We start from the raw sequence: 15,564 nt of genomic DNA on the forward strand, positions 1-15,564 counted from the left end.
GAGCTGTCACTGACCAGGTATGTTACCGGTCTGTCTCTCCAGGTGTGTACGTGCCGGCTGGTGCTGGAGTTGGAGCAGGAGGTGCTGGACCAGGTGCTGGTCTCTACCCAGGTAATATATCAGCTACCTGCACAGCGCAACACATTACACAACATGTCTCTTTAGATAAAAGTACAGTGACACACACACACACTCATAAAGCAGATTTTTGTGACTGTGTTCATCTGTATGACACGATCTCAAGATAATCATCAAACAACCACAACCCATCTAAAAACAGCACTTTCAAAAATGCACACATTCACAGCGCTACACTCACAAAATGTAGTCAGCGTTACTGATTGGGATATAGCTAGCTATATCCCAATCCTTTCCCTTCGGAAAGTATTCAGACCCCTTGACTTTTTCCACATTTGTCAGCAATCTACACACAATACCCCATAATGACAAAGCAAAAACAGGTTTTCGAAATGTCTGCAAATTGATATATATTTTTTTACAGAAATACGTTATTTACATAACTATTCAGACCCTTTGCTATGAGACTTGAAATGGAGATGTTTCTACAACTTGACTGGAGTCCACCTGTGGTAAATTTAATTGATTGGACATGATTTGGAAAGGCACACACCCGTCTATATAAGGTCCCACAGTTGACAGTGCATGTCAGAGCAAAAACCAAGCCATGAGGTCAAAGGAATTGTCCGTAGGGCTCCGAGACAGGATTGTGTTGAGGCACAGATCTGGGGAAGGGTACCAAAAATTGAAGGTCCCCAAGAACACAGTGGCCTCCATCATTCTTAAATGGATGAAGTTTGGAACCACCAAGACTCTTCCTAGAGCTGGCCGCCTGGCCAAACTGAGCAATCGGGGGAGAAGGGCCTTGGTCAGGGAGGTGACCAAGAACCCGATGGTCACTCTGACAGAACTCTAGGGTTCCTCTGTGGCGATGAGGGAACTTTCCAGAAGGACAACCATCTCTGCAGCACTCCACCAATCAGGCCTTTATGGTAGAGTAGCCAGACACTCTACCATAATTTAATAATAGTAGACGGCGCTACTGTACTTTTAGGCCTACTTGTAAACGAAGCCCAACCGCCTGGCTTCTATCCTTCTGGTTGAAGACATCAGTGACTGAACTGTAAAACTCCTCCCTGTTGGCCCTCAGTTTTAAAAGTCTCTCGGTCTCGATGATGGCAAGGGACGAGAGTTGTCCTTGATCGGTATCCCTTTCAGTGCAGAAAATGTCCTCTCAACGGATGTTGTCCACAGAGCCAGTCTTTCCATTGATACCACTCAGATTTAAATGATCTTGGTATTTTTCTGTCCCTTCCTTTGATGTAAGTCCCTAAGCTCAAGTGTTGGTCTTCCATCCCGTATCACCCCTTGTTTCGCTAGAAAATCAGATGTTTCAGATGCAATATGTTAGCCATCCTGATCAGCGTACCTTTAGCTAGCAGTAAAATGAACGTAAGCACCAAAAGGCAGCAGATGATGTGTGTCATCCATAGACAGAATAGTGCTCTGCCTTTTGCGCCAATACGCATGCACATTTATTATTAAATGGGACATATTGGGAATGGGATACATGTACAGTACCAGTCAAAATTTTGGACACACCTAATTAAGGGTTTTTCTTTATTTTTACTATTTTCTACATTGTAGAATAATAGTGAAGACATCAAAACTATGAAATAACACATATGGAAGCATGTAGTAACATGTATATTCTTTATTTTTCATTTATCATTCATTTTCAAAGGGTAGGACGCCTACCCTGACCGCACATCACTGATAAAGTAATACACAATCAATTAAATGGCAGCATGTCTCAATTTCAAAACCAGGTATACAACACACACATACTTAGGTATACAACACACACAACATAGATCATACAGTGTACAAAATACACCTTTCCTGTTTCCCAGCAAACAACACAAAACCCATACAACTAAATTACTGTAGCATTACGTACTGAAGAAAAAAAAGCACATGTTGGGTCACAGTCTATTGCAACCCACAGTTTAACCATTAGCCATGAGCCTGTAGTGTACAGTACTCCATGTCTCCATCTCAACCACAACCCAACCAACGATCACCACTGCGCTCCCTCTCCAAACCCACTAAGAGCCCTCCGTGGCACGTAAAACATTAACAATCACCAGGACAGTTGAACCACACACCTCCAGCCTTAAAACCAGCCTTAAACAACAGGCAGGCCGGCAACTTGAAATGGTCCAAAACGGCTGACTCATATGTGGCTCTCTTGATCATTACTGCCATATACAGAAACCCAATATCCCTTGTATTTTCTCTCTCTCTCGCACCATACTATTTCCCATTGTACTGTACCATTTCCCTCTGGATAAGCATAGCTGTGCCGTAGGTTTTCACTGTAACAGCATTGAGGCCATAAATTACAGTGAAATACAGTGTGAGGAAGCGTGAGTTGCCACACTGACCCTGTGCATTCCTCTCTTCACTCTGAGAGGTTAAAAGATGTCTCTGGGATACTGTTGGAGATTTAGTGTGTCCCAAATGGCACCCTATTCCACACATGGTGCACTGCTTTTGACCAGGGCCCTGGTCGAAAGTAGTACAACTATATAGGGAATATGGTGCCATTTGGGACACAGTTTTGAAGATTTAGAGATGTAGAGATTTAGAGCCTCCTACCCACCACAGTGGTCTAGTCTCTGTGTGGAGAAACTGTATCTGGTCAGGTCAGAGACCAGAGGACCCAGAGCTAGCAGATGATCTAAGGCCCAAACAGCAGGACGGATGGATTAATGGAGGAAAGGAGGGAGGGGTTGATGGAGGTATAGAGGAGCCAGGGGGAGAACTAAAACAAACGTCAAGCTTTCCACTGTATCATAACTCTCTTTCTGCTTCTCTTTCTGTTTATTTTTCTTTTCTTGTTTTACCAACAGGTGCTGGAGGGATACCCGCAGGAGCAGGCTACAAACCAGCTAAAACTGGGGGTGAGTAGAAAATACTTACTTTAATACCCTTCTCTAATAGTTGTCCCTTAGCTGGACTAAGAGAGACTATCAGAACTCAAGACCCAGATGCAGTCAGCTAGAGTCACATATGTTTATTGACCCAAACAGGGGGCAGGCAAAAGGCAGGTCAAAGGCAGGCAGAGGTCCGTAATCCAGGGCAGAGTCAATAAGGTAAAGAACAGCAGGCAGGCTCGGGATCAGGACTGGCAGAGGTTCGTAAATGGGTCAGAGTCGGCCAGGTACAGAACGGCTTTCAGGCTCGGGGTCAGGGCAGGCAGAATGGTCAGAACCGGGGAAACAGAATTTGAGAAAGCAGGGAGACAGGAAAACACGCTGGTAAGACCTGACAAGACGAACTGGAAACAGACAAGCAGAGAACACAGGTATAAATACACTGGGGATAATGAAGAAGATGGGCGACACCTGGAGGGGGGTGGAGACAAGCACAAAGACAGGTGAAACAGATCAGGGTGTGACAGAGACGCCATCTATGATGCTGCTGAGACCTACAGTAATTCAGTGAACAATGACTACAGATATAGGGTTTTCACAAACACAACATTTTCACAGAGCTTTAGCTCTCTGTCTTGCGTGCAGGCCAGGGGACTAAACTGGGTTACATGCACCAGGGCCACCCTCATCACAGCCACTCACATAGAGAGATATGGAGAGTGGCTACTATATCTGGCCTTTGTCTTATTACGTTGTCATAGCAGAGACATTGTAGTGAGGTGCGTACGGGCGGCAGAGAAGTCAGGCGCAGGAGAGCGAAAACTGATTTACAACAGTGTCGTTTAATATCCATAAACCACCGTCAACAGAACAATACATGAAATGGGTCAAACAAAATCCGGTAAATACCAGCATACCGTGCATAAGCACTACAAGAAACAATTACCGACAAGGACATGAGGGGGAACAGAGGGTTAAATACACAACATGTAATTGATGGAATTGGAACCAGGTGTGATGGAAGACAAGACAAAACCAATGGAAAATGAAAAGTGGATCAGCGATGGCTAGAAGGTCGGTGACTTCGAACGCCGAACGCCGCCCGAACAAGGAGAGGGACCAACTTCGGCGGAAGTCGTGACATGCATACTGAACACTCTGACCACTACAGTACACCACATTAACTACCACAACATCACCCTTTTTAAGTCAGTGTGTAGCTATGTCACAAAACTGCTGGAATAGAATAGGCATAGTTTTGCATGGTTTAGCCTACATCTGCTAAATGACTCTCGTTCCATCTCGGAAAGCCTATAGTGTGAGTTCTCCTCCACTCCACCACATGGCCAGAAGCTAAGCTAATAGTTTAGTTATTGTGTTGGTTCTAATGACACTCTTGTTGTTGGGTAAACACAGTGCTCAGACACAACCACTGTCATTAAGTCTGGTTTAACAAGGTGTTCAGGGAGTTTGACTGTTCTCCTCACACCTATAAAACCAGCGTGTGCTGTCCTGGTCCTCATCTGGGTGTTCTGTGTTGCTGTCAGGGAATGGCTATGGAGTGAGGGAAGTGTTGAGTTATAAGCTTACATACTGTAGTAAGTGTTATTGATGATGATGATGATGATGATAGTGATGATAGTGATGACAAAGATGATAGTGATGACAAAAACCTGTTGCCTAACTAGACCTTATGTTTCCCCCAGCTGGAGGATATGGAGGACGGGGTGGTGTTGGTGCTGGAGGTCTGGTCCCTGGTGGCGGGGCTGGAGGAATAGGAGCGTTAGGCTTCGGAGGAGGAGGTGTGTACTCATCTACAGAACATTGAAAGTTGAGACTTTAACATTTATTTTAAAGCCCTTGCACTGTCAACTATAGCACTATGTTTGACTGTGCAGTGTCAATGATGAAATTAAATATGTTTATTCAACGTTAGTGTATTTTTATTTTAGTGGATCATTTTGAAGATTAATTATTTGGTGCTTTGTTCAACAGGAGCCGGTGGAAAAGGCCCCAAACCTGGTAAGCTATCTGCTCCAACTCAATCTTTCGCACTCTATACCATTTTGTACAGTTCTGTAGAAGGCACAAGGCAGGTACCGGTACTGTACCAGACTATTCTGGTAGTATCAAGTCAGAGTATCCTGTTATGCTTTTAACTAGGAAAATTCCTCTAGTACGTTGTTGTCTAAGAAATCTTACTGAAGTGTTTTAAAAAGGAAGGGAATTAGCGTTATTACTGATAGGAGGAGGTGGGTGGTGTAGCTATTCGCTAATACTGTATGTATAGAATGCATTAGAGTGCATGTCAATGACGGGCGAAACCTGTAGTGTAGTGTACTGCATTCTGTAGTTCAATGATGGGCTACCTCTCTTGACGGACTATCAGCCACATCTCCCTTATCACCCCTGTGTTTTAATCGTGGTTGAGTCTCCCTGGTTTGGCAGCTGTTTGGGAAGTCCTGTCTAGGGTGTGACCCGGTGCGTTCCACGTCTCCTCCATCCCTCAACCGCTCCTCCACACTTCCATCCCTCCAACACTATATCCCATCACCCTTTCCTCAACCCCTAGATGTTCCAGACTGAGTGATGATTGGTAGTGTGAACTCCCATCATCGCCACCCTAAAACACAATGGTGCCAACGCGTTGATGAATATTTTTGTAACGTTAGGCCGACACAATATCTGGAAACCTCCTTGTTGAAGTTTTGCCACTGCCCTCTCTACTGATAGTGTACTGTAAATATTGTTTTTGCACTATTCAAGTGTGGAGCACAGTATTAGGGAATTAGCAATGTTAAGCCATTATTTAATTTCCTAAACCAGAGGTGATTACATCTAGGCCACTACCACGGCTGTGTGCTTAGAGAGATAAGGAGTAGAATAATATTCTTAAAGTCTGATAAGATTTAGAACAGATTTCTGTAGGCTCCTTGAAGACTGAGTTTTTTCCTCCGTCTCTCGAACAAGTCATTGAGTTTCAGAAATCTGTTTTGTGAAAGCGTCCTAATATTGGATATTAGGTGGAAGTTGACTTTGGCTGGGGACTGCGCTGCAGAGCTCGGCTTGGGAAGTATAATGCTTTGGCTTTTGTAAGAGTTAGAGTTCTCTCTCACTCTTTCTCGCTTCTCTCTCTCTCTTCCTCCCTCCCTCTCTCTCAGGGCCTCTAAGGCCGAAATTAGATTATTGCTCCCAGTCCCGTCAAACAGGCAATGTGGGAAAATATATGGGGCAGGTCGAACAGGAACTGTTAGGGTCATGAATCCATTTGAAAAGAACGAGAACAAGAGACAACCGTACAGCTGTAATTTGTTCATTATTTTGCTCAGCAAGGGCTTTTCATGCAAGGAGACTTTTTTACATTTGAGATGTATCCATTCCAACAGCTGAGGTGTTGACTGAAGCAATCCAGATTTGGTGTTTCACTCGAGGGCACATGGGCTGGAACCAGCTAACTTTCTACACAAAGAAATTAAGTTTCCATTACAAACACAGAGCAACGTTTACCTATGTTGAGGTCTCACAAAACCAGGGCGGTTTGGATCCATACAGATCATTTAGCCTTTGTTTAGATGGTAATGTGTTCTGATAGTTAGAGGTACTGTAGCTACACACTAACATGAAATAGTGCAGGTAGGGACAACGTTTAAGGAAACCAAACGCAGAAAGGCATTCAGGCCAGGGGAGGGGTACCCTGTCCATTGACCTGTTGAAAGATGATTCTATCCTGAGCTAAAACAACGTGAGGATTGGCTTTTAAACCAGACACCTGTTGCTTTCTAGTATTCTTATGTGGATTCTTTCCCCCTGCCGAGACCCATTTTTCATCATAACCTCTCTGGTGATTGAAGCTTGAAGTGGAGCATCAGCTGCACATATCAGACACACACCTTGGCCCTGGCCCTGGCACACACTCAGGCACACACACACACACACCTTGGCCCTGACAGAAAACAGCAGCTGGTGATCAAACTGGCGTGACAGTTGAATCATTGTCAGACGGTGCCAAGCCTTCTAAAACACTAGACTACTAAATTACAGTTTTCTTCAATTGTTTAAGCACAATTTTGGAAACAGGGCCCGGTTTGTCAAAACACTACACACAATTAGCACAACCCTACACCAAAGTAGCACAACACTTCAGATCATTTGCAAAATGGAAGACTTTTGTCAAAACTATACACGACTTCATAAAAATAATATTTTGTTACCATACGAAACACACACATTTCATATGACTTCAATCTTTTTGAACCAGTTACACACTGCTGTTACTAATCTAAAACACTTTTAGCAAGTCTAATTGTCAGTGATTAGAGTACTGTAAATGAAGTACACAGAGAAAGTGCAACTATACAAACACTACACAAGACCAATGCTGCAGACTGAGGAAAATATCATTTATTTCTCTCCATATACCCAAATCAGTCAACATGTCAACATGGAGAATCACAACAAAACATGTCCCAGTTTTCATGCTACTACAGTAGTGTGCATAACACTGTTAGCTCAGCAAACAGACAAACGTAAAATACTGTATCCAGTACAGGTTACAATTACAGTAAATAACAACAACAACAAACATAAAAAATAATCTGAAAAAAATGACAATATTGTACAGAAAATACTACAGTAAACATACTATACATTATCTCTTCGCCTAGCTGGATCTGGCCAGAGAATGTCATCATCACAAGCAATATCGTCATTAGCAAGACAACGCGGGAAGAACCGTCTTGAATGTCGAATCCATCCTTGCACAGCTGCGGTGTCGACTTGGTCACAGGCGTCCTCCATGGCCTGAATGAGGGGTACCTGAGCCTGGGGCTGGAGATCGTAAACCTTCCACCGCCATGCAGAGAAAGACTCTTCGATAGGGTTTAGAAACGGAGAGTATGGTGGAAGGTATAGTACTGTCAACTGTGGATGGTGTTGAAACCAGTTCTGGACCAAAGCAGAGCGGTGGAATGACACATTGTCCCAGATGACCATGTATTGCATCTGGTGCATTTCATTACCTGCCATGACGATGTGGTGCAATCGGTCCAAAAATGCGAGAATGTGAGGTGTGTTGTAAGGGCCCATTTTGGCATGACGGAGGACAACCCCATGCTGTGAAATGGCAGCGCAAAGGGTGATGTTACCCCCACGTTGCCCTGGGACATTGATTATAGCCCTGTGGCCAATGATATTTCTGCCTCTCCTTCTTGCTTTTGTGAGGTTGAACCCTGCCTCATCAATATATATGAATTCATGCAGGATTTCCTCAGCATCCATCAGCAAAACTCCCCGAAATACAGTGAAAGACAAGATCAGGATAGGTCTCGTATACAGTCAATGTAATAAAGTCATGTGTGCAGTATGCAACATCACAGTGCTAAAGTGAACAATACAAACCTCCACATACTCATGCCGCAGCCGTTTGACCCTCTCTGAATTCCGCTCAAAAGGCACTCGATAAAGTTGTTTCATTTGAACCTGATGTCTTTTCAGGATGCGTGCCAGTGTTGACTGAGAGACCTGATGGACATTATTGAAAATGGCATAGTCACCGATAATGTTGGCTTGTAGTTCTCTGAGCCTGATAGCATTATTGGCCAAAATCATGTTTATTATCTCTCTCTCTTGTTCTTGCGTGAATATGGGCCCCCTTCCTCCTTGTCGTTCCCGACCCTCAATCCTATGTAGAGAATAATACATTCTGTGTCACAGGAAGGGGTAGGGGTATCACAAGTGCTGATATGGTGCATACAATAAGCGGCTGATTACTGTAACTGTAGACAGATCTTCTTTTACCTGTTTTCCTGTCGAAAAGTCCTTATGACAGATGCCACTGTATATCTGCTAAGATTTGGCTGAACTCTCAGTCCAGCCTCCCTCAGCGTCAATCCGTGGTTCACAACATGGTCCATTAGTGTTGCACGAATGTCATTTGATAAGTTTGGTCCTCTTCTTTTTTGTGCACGTTCTCCTCCTGCTTCAGGTCTTCCTCGACCTCTGGCCCGGCCTCTGCCTCTGCCTCTTCCTCTTCCTCTACCTCCTCCTCCTCCTCCTCCTCCTCCTCCTCCTCCTCCTCCTCTGTGTACTCCTCCTCTCACCCTCCTTCCATTTTGGTTGAAGGCCAACCTACCTGCTGCATTTTTATAGTGCTTAAACCTGATTGGTGTGTCTACAATTTAGCAATCATGTGTTTGTGCATCTGATGGCTGTGTTTAACAGATTGGCTCATAGGTGTGGTAATTTGACAGTCAGTGCTTTGGAATTGCAAGGAAGTGACATCATGATATGCTTCTGTGTCTGATGTATACAAGTGTGTTTAGTGTTTTGCAAATCACTGTGTGTAATGTTTTGCAAATAGTGTGAAGCTGACAATGTGCTTACAGTTGTGCAAATCTAGCCTTGTGTTTTGCTCCTTGAGTGTAAGGTTTTGCTAATTGTGGGAAAAGTACAATTTTTGTGTGTAAGCAATCGTAAAAAACTGTAATTGTGAATCCTGTCAGCATAAACATTTGACGAGTGTGTGTGCATTGGACGAGTCGGTCGGGACCAGAGAAAAGAGAGCAGCTGGGCCCTGGACCTGGGCTCATCATTCCCCCCTAAAGCTAAGGTGAATTCCTCCTACATACCTTGTTGCTTTGCCAAACCTGGACAAAACTTCTTACACGTTTTGCTTTTCTAAATAACCTCTTGTCACTAAGAGTTAGCAGGGAGACTGCATAACAAGAAACATGGACAACATTGCTGTTTTTACAACAGTAGTTCTGTAATTTCACCACGGGAAAAATATAGAATGTTTATCAAAGGTTAACTCTCGGTGGACTGAAGGATTAAGGGTGACACTCGAAGGAAGCGATGTGCTGCAGGCTCTCTCTATACTCTCTCCTTATACTGTAGGTCAGGACTGCAAGTCACTCTTCAAAGGGCAAGGCTGCAGATCACTCCTCATAGGTCAGGGCTGCAGGCACTCCTCATAGGGCAAGGCTGCAGGTCCCTCCTAATAGGTCAGGGCTGCAGGTCCCTCCTAATAGGTCAGGGCTGCAGGTCACTCCTAATAGGTCAGGGCTGCAGGTCACTCATCATAGTCAGGGCTGCAGGTCACTCCTTATAGGTCAGGGCCGCATGCACTCCTAATAGGTCAGGGCTGCGGGTCACTCCTCATAGGGCAAGGCTGCAGGCACTTCTCATAAGGCAAGGCTGCAGGTCACTCCTAATTGGTCAGGGCTGTAGGTCACTCCTCATAGGGAAAGGCTGCAGGTCCCTTCTAATAGGTCAGGGCTGCAGGTCCCTCCTAATAGGGAAAGGCTGCATGTCACTCCTCATATGTCAGGGCTGCAGGTCACTCCTCGTAGGGACGGGCTGCAGGTCACTCCTTATAGGTCAGGCCTGCAGGTCACTCCTAATAGGTCAGGGCCGTAGGTCCCTCCTCATAGGGCAAGGCTTCACGTCACTCCTCATAGGTCAGGGCTGCAGGTCACTCCTCACAGGGCAGGGCTGCAGGTCACTCCTCATAGGTCAAGGCTGCAGGTCACTCTTCATAGGGCAAGGCTACAGGTCACTCCTCATAGGGCAAGGCTTCAGGTCACTCCTCATAGGTCAGGGCTGCAGGTCGCTCCTCATAGGGCAAGGCTCCAGGTCACTCCTCATAGGGCAAGGCTTCAGGTCACTCCGCATAGGTCAGGGCTGCAAGTCACTTCTAATAGGTCATGGCTGCAGGTCACTCCTCATAGGTCAGGGCTGCAGGTCACTCCTCATAGGGCAGGGCTGCAGGTTACTCTTCATAAGGCAAGGCTTCAGGTCACTCCGCATAGGTCAGGGCTGCAAGTCACTTCTAATAGGTCATGGCTGCAGGTCACTCCTCAAAGGTCAGGGCTGCAGGCACTCCTCATAGGTCCGCAGGCACTCCTAATAGATCAGGGCTGCAGGTCACTCTTTATAGGTCAGGGCTGCAGGTCACTCTTTATAGGTCAGAGCTGCAGGTCACTCCTCATAGGTCAGGGCTGCAGGTCACTACTTATAGGTCAGGGCTGCAGGTCACTCCTGATAGGTCAGGGCTGCAGTTCAGACTGTACTGTACACAGCTGGGCTGACCTACTGTCTCTATTAGTCTGGAAGGATCTCACAGAACCAGAGTCAAACTTTTGACTCCAAAGACTCCACATTATGATATTGCAAAATGAAGCAGTGAAATATTGGAGGGTGTTTCCCTGCTTGTGAGCTTCCTGGGTTTTGAAAAACAAAGACCTGCCCGAAGCTCTATTTTTATCCCTTGAAGAAGGGATGTTTGTAGAAGCAGGGATGAGTGTCCTAACATGACTTCAGCTCCATGTGAAACTAAGTTTAACAATGGAAGAGAAAAAGGAGAGGCTCAGAAAGATGAGCGAGGATGGGGTTGAGAAAAATATTTTGTATTATTTTTTATTTCACCTTTATTTAACCAGGTAGGCCAGTTAAGAACAAGTTTTCATTTACAACTGCGACCTGGCCAAGATAGTTCAAAACAGTGCGACACAAACAACACAGAGTTACACATGGGATAAACACACGTACAGTCAATAAAACAATAGAAAAGTATATTTACAGTGTGTGAAAATGTAGTAAGATTAGGGAGGTAAGGCAATAAATAGGCCATAGTGGTGAAATAATTACAATTCAGCAATTAAACACTGGAGTGATAGATGTGCAGAAAATGAATGTGCAAGTAGAGATACGGGGGTGCAAATGAGCAAAAATAATAAATAACAATATGGGGATGAGGTAGTTGGGTGGGCTATTTACAGATGGGCTATGTACAGGTGCAATGATCAGTAAGCTGCTCTGACAGCTGATGCTTAAAGTTAGTGAGGGAGATATAAGTCTCCAGCTTCAGTGATATTTGCAATTCGTTCCAGTCATTGGCAGCAGAGAACTGGAAGGAAAGGCGGCCAAAAGAGGAGTTGACTTTGGGGGTGACCAGTGAAATATACCTGCTGGAGTGCGTGCTACGGGTGGGTGCTGCTATGGTGACCAGTGAGCTGAGATAAGGCGGGGCTTTACCTAGCAAAGACTTATAGATGACCTGGAGCCAGTGGGTTTGGCGACGAATATGAAGCGAGGGCCAGCCAACGAGAGCATACAGGTCGCAGTGGTGGGTAGTATATGGGGCTTTGGTGACAAAACGGATGGCACTGTGACAGACTACATCCAATTTGCTGAGTAGAGTGTTGGAGGCTATTTTGTAAATTACATCGCCGAAGTCGAGGATCGGTAGGATAGTCAGTTTTACAAGGGTATGTTTGGCAGCATGAGTGAAGAATGCTTTGTTGCGAAATAGGAAGCTGATTCTAGATTTCATTTTGGATTGGAGATGCTTAACGTGAGTCTGGAAGGAGAGTTTACAGTCTATCCAGACACCTAGGTATTTGTAGTTGTCCACATAAGTCAGAACCGTCCAGAGTAGTGATGCTAGATGGGCTGGCGTGTGCGGGCAGTGATCGGTTGAAGAGCATGCATTTAGCTTTGCTTGCATTTAAGAGCAGTTGGAGGCCACGGAAGGAGTGTTGTATGGCATTGACGCTCGTCTGGAGGTTTGTTAAGACAGTGTCTAAAGAAGGGACAGAAGTATACAGAAAGGTGTCGTCTGCGTAGAGGTAGATCAGAGAATCACCAGCAGCAAGAGCGACATTATTGATCAATCAATCAATCAATCAAGTTTATTTTATATAGCCCTTCGTACATCAGCTAATATCTCGAAGTGCTGTACAGAAACCCAGCCTAAAACCCCAAACAGCTAGCAATGCAGGTGTAGAAGCACGGTGTTGATGTATACAGAGAAAAGAATTGCCCCGAGAATTAAACCCTGTGGCACCCCATAGAGACTGCCAGAGGTTCGGACAACAGGCCCTCCGATTTGACACACTGAACTCTATCTCAGAAGTAGTTGGTGAACCAGGCTAGGTAGTCATTTGAGAAACCAAGGCTGTTGAGTCTGCCGATAAGAATGCGGTGATTGACAGAGTCGAAAGCCTTGGCCAGGTCGATGAATACGGCTGCACAGTATTGTCTTTTATCGATGGCGGCTATGATATTGTTTAGGACCTTGAGCGGGGCTGAGGTACACCCATGACCAGCTCGGAAACCAGATTGCATAGCGGAGAAGGTACGGTGGGATTCGAAACAGTCGGTGATCTGTTTGTTAACTTGGCTTTCGAAGACTTTAGAATGGCAGGGTAGGATAGATATAGGTCTGTAACAGTTTGGGTCTAGAGTGTCATCCCCTTTGAAGAAGGGGATGACCGCGGCAGCTTTGCAATCTTTAGGGATCTCAGACAATACGAAAGAGAGGTTGAACAGGCTAGTAATAGAGGTTGCAGCAATTGCGGCAGATCATTTTAGAAAGAGAGGGTCCAGATTGTCTAGCCCAGCTGATTTGTAGGGATTTTGCAGCTCTTTCAGAACATCAGCTATCTGGATCTGGGTGAAGGAGAAATGGGGGAGGCTTGGGCAAGTTGCTGTGGGGGGTGCAGAGCTTTTGACCGAGGTAGGGCTAGCCAGGTGGAAAGCATGGCCAGCCGTAGAAAAATGCATGTTGAAATTCTCGATTATCGTAGATTTATCGGTAGTGACAGTGTTTCCTAGTCTCAATGCAGTGGGCCGCTGGAAGGAGGTGCTCTTATTCTCCATGGACTTTACAGTGTCCCAGAACTTTTTGGAGTTTGTGCTACAGGATGCACATTTCTGTTTGAAAAAGCTAGCCTTTGCTTTCCTAAATGACTGTGTATATTGGTTCCTAACTTCCCTGAAAAGTTGCGTATCGCAGGAGCTATTTGATAATAATGCAGTACGCCACAGGATGTTTTTGTGCTGGTCAAGGGCAGTCAGGTCTGGAGTGAACCAATGGCTATATCTGTTCTTAGTTCAATTTTTTTTGAATGGGGCATGCTTATTTAAGATGGTGAGGGGAAAGCACTTTTAAAGAATAACCAGGCATCCTCTACTGACGGAATGAGGTCAATATCCTTCCAGGATACCCGGGCCAGGTCGATTAGAAAGGCCTGCTCGCTGAAGTGTTTTAGGGAGCGTTTGACAGTGATGAGGGGTGGTCATTTGACCGCGGACCCATTACGGACGCAGCCAATGAGGCAGTGATCGCTGAGATCCTGGTTGAAGACAGCAGAGGTGTATTTAGAGGGCAAGTTGGTCATGATGATATCTATGAGGGTACACGTGTTTACCGATTTAGGGTTGTACCTGGTAGGTTCCATGATAATTTGTGTGAGATTGAGGATATCTAGTTTAGATTGTAGGACGGCCGGGGTGTTAAGCATATCCCAGTTTAGGTCACCTAACAGTACAAACTCTGAAAATAAATGCGGGGCAATTAATTCACATATGGTGTCTAGGGCACAGCTTGGGGCTGAGGGGGGTCTATAACAAGCGGCAACAGTGAGAGACTTATTTCTGGAAAGGTGGATTTTTAAAAGTAGGAGCTCGAACTGTTTGGGCACAGACCTGGATAGCATGACAGAACTCTGCAGATTATCTCTGCAGTAGATTGCAACTCCTTCCCCTTTGGCAGTTCTATCTTGGCAGGAAAATGTTGTAGTTAGGAATGGAAATGTTATAATTTTTGGTGGCCTTCCTAAGCCAGGATTCAGACACGGCAAGGACATCAGTGTTGGCGGAGTGTGCTAAAGCAGTGATTTAAAAAAACTTAGGGAGGAGGCTTCTGATGTTAACATGCATGAAACCAAGGCTTTTAAGGTTACTGAAGTCAACAAATGATAGCGCCTGGGGAATAGGAGTGTAACTAGTGGCTACAGGGCCTGGGTTAACCTCTACATCACCAGAGGAACAGAGGAGGTATAGGATAAGGGTACGGCTAAAGGCTATAAGAACTGGTCGTCTAGTGCGTTGGGGACAGAGAATAAAAGGAGCAGATTTCTGGGCGTGGTAGAATAGATTCAAGGCATAATGTACAGACAAGGGTATGGTAGGATGTGAGTACAGTGGAGGTAAATCTAGGCGTTGAGTGACGATGAGAGCGGTTTCGTCTGTGGGGGGACAAATTAAGCCAGGTGAGGTCTCCGCATGTGTATGGGGTGGGACAAAAGAGCTATCTAAGACATTTTGAGCGGGACTGAAGACTCTACAGTGAAATAAAACAGTAAAAACTAGCCAAGACAGCAGTAGACAAGGCATATTGACATTAGAGAGAGGCATAAAGCAATCACAGGTGTTGATCAGGAGAGCTAAAATAACAACTTAGTAAATGGCGATGAACGTGCAGAGTGGGTCAGTTAGGTATATACAGGACCTGAGTTCGAGGCTGGGGCCGACAGGTAAACACAATGAGGTACCGTGTTATTGAAACAGTCCAGGAGGCATAAGCTGTGTAGCCGAGTGATCATATGGTAAAAAGAGCAGAAATAGGTGAGTCAGGGGGCTGTTCGGTGGATAGAGGGATGATTGAGAGAGAGGAATGAGAGAATAACGGAATAACGAATAACGAAAATAACATAGGGAGTAAGAAAGAAATGAAAGAAATGAGTCAAACCAAGAAAAAGAATGTGAGTGAGAGAGATAGAGTTGAGGATGAGAGTGCTTAGCCAACAGAAGATGAGCTGGGAGA

General features: G+C 45.1%; 1 protein-coding gene across 1 annotated transcript in view; it reads left to right on the top strand.

Annotated features, from left to right (window-relative positions):
- Positions 1 to 15,564, top strand: part of LOC120018561 (elastin-like) — a 69,283-nt gene that overhangs the window by 20,342 nt on the left and 33,377 nt on the right. The window contains exons 2-5 of the mRNA XM_038961775.1: positions 43 to 111; positions 2,934 to 2,984; positions 4,664 to 4,759; positions 4,953 to 4,979. Coding sequence (XP_038817703.1) covers positions 43 to 111; positions 2,934 to 2,984; positions 4,664 to 4,759; positions 4,953 to 4,979 — 243 coding nt within the window. The remainder of the gene's footprint in view (positions 1 to 42; positions 112 to 2,933; positions 2,985 to 4,663; positions 4,760 to 4,952; positions 4,980 to 15,564) is intronic.

This window comes from Salvelinus namaycush, chromosome 23 (assembly GCF_016432855.1).
Source record: "Salvelinus namaycush isolate Seneca chromosome 23, SaNama_1.0, whole genome shotgun sequence".
NCBI classification, from domain to species: domain Eukaryota; kingdom Metazoa; phylum Chordata; class Actinopteri; order Salmoniformes; family Salmonidae; genus Salvelinus; species Salvelinus namaycush.